The sequence below is a fragment of the Hylobates moloch genome, unplaced genomic scaffold (genome assembly GCF_009828535.3).
Source record: "Hylobates moloch isolate HMO894 unplaced genomic scaffold, HMol_V3 SCAFFOLD_4436, whole genome shotgun sequence".
Classification (NCBI taxonomy): Eukaryota; Metazoa; Chordata; class Mammalia; order Primates; family Hylobatidae; genus Hylobates; species Hylobates moloch.
In genome coordinates, this window is record NW_026656711.1 from 1 (window position 1) to 5,537 (window position 5,537).

At 37.5% G+C, this 5,537-nt stretch overlaps 1 protein-coding gene across 1 annotated transcript; it reads left to right on the forward strand.

Moving 5' to 3' along the window:
• Positions 1-110: 110 nt before the first annotated feature.
• LOC116465325 (interleukin-13 receptor subunit alpha-1) lies at positions 111-1,788 on the forward strand (the record flags this gene model as incomplete). Its single annotated transcript, XM_032148444.2, has 2 exons — positions 111-298; positions 1,625-1,788. Coding segments are annotated over 2 exons (352 nt in total), but the record flags the coding sequence as incomplete, so codon positions are not given.
• Between the last annotated feature and the right edge of the window lie 3,749 nt (positions 1,789-5,537).

Below are 5,537 nucleotides of genomic sequence, written 5' to 3' on the forward strand. Positions count from 1 at the left end.
CCTCCAAAAGTGCTGGGATTACAGGTGTGAGCCACCGTGCCCAGCCCGCTCTTATTTCTTGAATACTCTGTTGAATATAATGCAGAAGATTGTCTCATTTTATCTTGTAGGCACAGAAGCCTGGAAAAAATTCATCAATGTGAAAAGATCTATAGAGAAGGCCAATACTTTGGTTGTTCCTTTGATCTGACCAAAGTGAAGGATTCCAGTTTTGAACAACACAGTGTCCAAATAATGGTCAAGGATAATGCAGGAAAAATTAAACCATCCTTCAATATAGTGCCTTTAACTTCCCGTGGTAAGTTTTAGAAGTCCTCTAAAACAGTATGGATAAAAAGTGTGTTATATCTTTTGCACAATCAATACAAATAATAAAAAACGATGATTTTGGGTTTAAGGTCTTCTGAAACAACTAATAATTTTTGTATTTTTTGTATAGACGGGGTTTTGCCATGTTTCCCAGGCTGGTCTCAATCTCCTGAGCTCAAGCGATCTACCCACCTTGGTTCCCAAAGTATTTTATTCTTAATTGTGGTTATAAACACACAACATTAAAATTACCATCATAAACATTTTAAATGTACAGTTTGGTAGTGTTAAGTATATTCACATTGTTGTGCAGCAGATCTTTAGAACTTTTTCATCTTGCAAAACCGAAACTCTGTTCATTAAACATTAATTTCCCCTCCCCTCCGCCCTTAGCAACCACCTTTCTACTTTCTGTTTCTATGAATTTGACTACTTAAGATACCTCATAGGAGTGGATTCATATAATATTTGTCTTTTGTGACTGGCTTATTTTACCTAGCATAATTTCCTTGAGGTGCATTTATGTTGCAGTGTGTGTCAGAGACTAAGCCAATGTTTTAATGGTGCTCTTTGATTGGCATTAATAAGTGACAACTAGGGAAGCCCCTTGTATCTGGTGCCTTATTACTCATCAGGTGGAAGTACATCTGGATCCAAGCCTTTCTTTATTCTCTATGTTGCATCTAGATGTCCTGATTATACACTGGCCATTTTCTAACCAGATGCACGTCAGAGTTCATATCATCTGCTAGATACCCAAAATATGTTCCTTAAATCCATTTTACTAGGCAGTTTTAAATAAACTTCTTCTGTAATTGTGGCTAATCAGAAATTCTAAAACTATATATCTGATCATGAAAGGCCACTAAATGCATCAGCTCTGTTTTGATTTAACTTTATGAACCCTACATATATATATACAGTTGTCTCTCAGTATTTGTAGGGGATTGCTTCCAGGAACTTCCAAGGATACCAAAATCCATGGATGTTCAAGTCCCTGATAAAAAGTAGCATAGTACTTGCATATAACTTATGCATATTTTTCTCATATACTTTAAATCATGTCTACATTACTTATAATACCTGATACAATGTAAATGCTATGTAAATAGTTGTTATATTATCTAGGGAATAAATGAGAAGAAAAAACTCTGTACATGTTCAGCGCAGATGCTATTTTTTAAAAATATTTTCAGTTCATGGTTGATTGAATTTATGAATGTCGAATCCATGGATATGGAGGGCCGACTGTGTGTGTGTTTGTGTGTATAATCAAACTTTGGAAGCTTACTTGTGTTCTGTTTTTGTTTTTCAGTGAAACCTGATCCTCCACATATTAAAAACCTGTCCTTCCACAATGATGACCTATATGTGCAATGGGAGAATCCACAGAATTTTATTAGCAGATGCCTATTTTATGAAGTAGAAGTCAATAACAGTCAAACTGAGACACATAATGTTTTCTACGTAAGGTTTTAAAATTACTGTTTTTATTTGGCTATTTTTCTTTTACTTGAATTTCTTACATTGAAATATCAATGAAACATAGCTCTTAAATTTGTCACCTTATGATGATGATGGTAATGAAACTTCTTGTCTAAAATAAGGCATGGTGGAAGATTTGAAGATTTATGGTATGATAGTATCAGCTGCAAGTTTCAAGCCATTTATTCATCTGTAAGCTTCTTAGAAAGGCCTACTAAATGATAATTCATCTGCTCAACATGTTCTTATTAAATATCTACCACATGCGAAGCACTCTTTTGTGTGCTAGGGGTAAGGCAGTGAACATGACACCTGACAAGTTTTTTTCTTCATGAAACCTACATAATAGAAAACGTAAGTAAATAAGCAAGCTAATTTCAGAGCATGAGTGCTGTGAAGAAAATAAAATGGGCTGATGTAGTAGAGTGACTGGGAGAACCAGAGGGAATATTAGGTAGGGAAATCATCTGAGGTAATAACATTTAAGATGAGACCAGAATGATGAGCAGGCACTAGCCATGTGAAGATCTGGGTGTAGGGGGTCAGCAGATACAGACTCTGAGGCAAGAATGAGCTTAGCATGTGTGAGAGAACAGAAAGGAGGGTGGTGTGGCCAAAATGTAGCAGGAAAAGATGCCTAAGCAGTAGGCAGACATCAGATCATGCGGATACTTTGGAGGCTCTGATAATACCATTGTTTTCTTGGAGTCTGTGGCAACTAAAGTAATCAGATTTGAGTAGTCAATATTTGTTGGATTATGTGCCTGTATGCTATTCAGAATCAAATGCAGAACATGCTAATTAGAGGCCCTGTAGGACACTGACCAGAGTGTACTATAATCTCAGGACATCAGTCCAGTTGTTCTGCTTTAGGGTAAAGGTCACAAACTAGGGCCTCACACTTTTTTGTTTGAAACACAAAGTCGTGTTTTGTTTGTTTCTTTGTTTACTAGATTGGAATTTTTTGCCCAGATTTTAAATCATAGTACCTTAAGAGTGTGTGTCCATGAGATGGCGCCTTAAGACCATGAAGACTGCACCACTCACTCGTCTGCTACCTGCCTGGACCCTTTGTGTGTCTGAGTTTTAGAGATTAGAAGTGAAGTGTTTTATATTGGCCTTTAAAGGAGCCTAGCATCTCGCACGTGGGTAAATTCCTTGGTCCAGTTGTTTTAGCTCGTCATGGAACTTTCAAAATGCTTGCTAAAATAAGCCAGTGTTGACAGGCTATAATTCCAACTCCAGAGGGAGTGACCAAGTCCACAGCAGAACAGAACAGCAAATGCTCTTCTGGGCATTTGCATTATGAATCCTTCTGCTGAAATATAATAATCATTACTAGTACCAGAAATTAAGTGCCCATGAAATACAGCAAAGGGAAAAATCTAAGGGCTTCCATGTGGAAGGGGGCTGGTGCTTGAATTTACAACAAAAGGAGTTATCAGAAAGCTGAAATATACTTGTTTACTCCAGTCTTTACTGTTCTCTCCTGTCTGAAATCCTGAGATGCATGTCTGAAATCCTGAGATGCATGTCTGAAATCCTGAGATAGTATTCATTTGCCACTCAATTATTTTCTGCTGTTTAACCTATCACATGTATGCATTTTCTCTCCACTGAAAATACAGACTCCTACAGAAAACCAAATGCCACATGTTCTCACTTGTAAGTGGGAGCTGGACAATGAGAACACATGGACATATGGAGGGGAACAACACATACTGGGGCCTGTGGGGGGTGTGACGGGAGGAGGGAGAGCATCAGGAAGAACAATTAATGGATACTGGGCTTAATACCTGGATGATGGGTTGGTCTGTGCAGCAAACCACTATGGCACACGTTTACCTATGTCACAAACCTGCACACCCTGCACATGTACCTCAGAATTTAAAAGTTGATATTTTTTAAAAAAAGAAAATATAGACTCCTGTAGGAAGGAGTTGGGTGCTGTCTACTTTGTGCAGTTCCTGCTACTAAATAGCAGCTAACCTGTATTGAGTGATTACTATGTGCTAGGTATCTTAATAAGCACTATATCTGAATTGTTTCATTTAATCTTCACAATAACCCTAAGGATCTAGGTCCTGTTATTTTGTCTCCATCTTACAGATAAGAAAACTTAGTTACTCCTAAGGTCACATTTTTAGTAAGTGGTAGAATCAATATTTAACCAAAGTTGTAACGCTAAAACTTGGATTCTTAACCACTAGAGACCACCTCAATACTTCCTCTTAATAGCAATAGCTATCATTCATTAAGTGTTTATGGCGTGCTACAAAGATGCTCTTCTATGTGCTTCTTAATACAGTAGCTCATAGCAACCCATGAAATAGAAACTATTTTAACCTATATTTTATAGGAAAAACTAAGGCTCAGAGAGGTTAAGTAACTTGCTACAAGCCACACAGCTAATAAGTCAGTAACACTTCAAAGGTTGGTTGGTCTCCATGTATTTAACTTTGACCAAGAATACTTAGCATAATGTCATGTGCACAATCATCATTTAATAAATTATTATTGAATTGAGTTACTTTTTTTTTTTTTTTTTTTTTTACAAACTTCTGAACTGAAGAGAACACATACACTATGGAAGTTATCTACCTAAATCAGAACTATTTTCTATTTGGAATTAACTGTTTGTACACTTGAGTTTAATATTCTCTCTCCTAGCAGATGTAGAATGTCATCAGTTTTTTGTATGCTCACAGATTTTGAGCTCTGCTGCTTAGATTTTTCTTTTTTTTCCTTTTTGAGAAATTATTTTGCCTGGTGTTACACTTAAGAGGGGGAAGTAAGCGGGAACATGAACTGGTACCATCGCATGGGGGCTATGGTCAGAGGTAGCTCATGACAGAATTATGAAGTAAGGAACAACTTGTCTGTGACCACCTCCCACCCCCCACCCCCACCTTCCCAGCAGACTGTCTTCTTGGTGCCCTGGCTTTCCTTCTCTTAGTGGTCTCTGAATAGCCAGTAAACTATGCAGGGGGATTTACATTTGAACAAGAGCCTAGAGACCTAAATCTACAGGTTGATTCGCCAAGTTTGGAATTTCTATATATGGGAGATGGTCCAGGGGAGGAGGGACATCAATTTGCAATTTGATCCCTCAACTGGTAGTTGACGCTTGTGATTCCCCAACAGGTCTACGATTCTAAATGGCCAGTAATAGGGTATACTAGCCCCCTGAGTGGGTTTTTTTTCTCAACCTCTGTATGAAATATTGAAAGGATGTCCCTTCATCATTTGCTTGGCCTCTCAGCTCTTTACACAGGCTGGTAGGAACTATTTAGTGAATGACATTGAATGTCAAAAATAATAGCTATGTGTTCTGGTCTTGGTTCCAAGTTTAAACGTCTCTTTGATAGAAGTTGACTATTTAAGCAACAGATTTTCATGTGTTTTTTACTCCATTTTGGAAATACTTGCATTTAAGGAAATTAGTATTCTCTTTACATTAGACAGCAAGTGACTTTCATTGTGTGGAGGAGAATTTTACATTACACTTTCTTTTCTCCAACCCAGTCAAGTTTTATATCTTATACTCTCAACAAGGGACACTGGTTTCTCGCTCCCTGTCTCTTTTTTAAAAGTTTTTACTGAATTATAATACACGATCAAAATTACACAAATCATAACCTGTAGCTCAATGATTTTTCACAAATGATTTTTCACCTATGTAACCAGCACCACAGAAGCCCCCTCATAATCCCTTTCAGTTGCTATCTTCCCAAAGAGCAGCT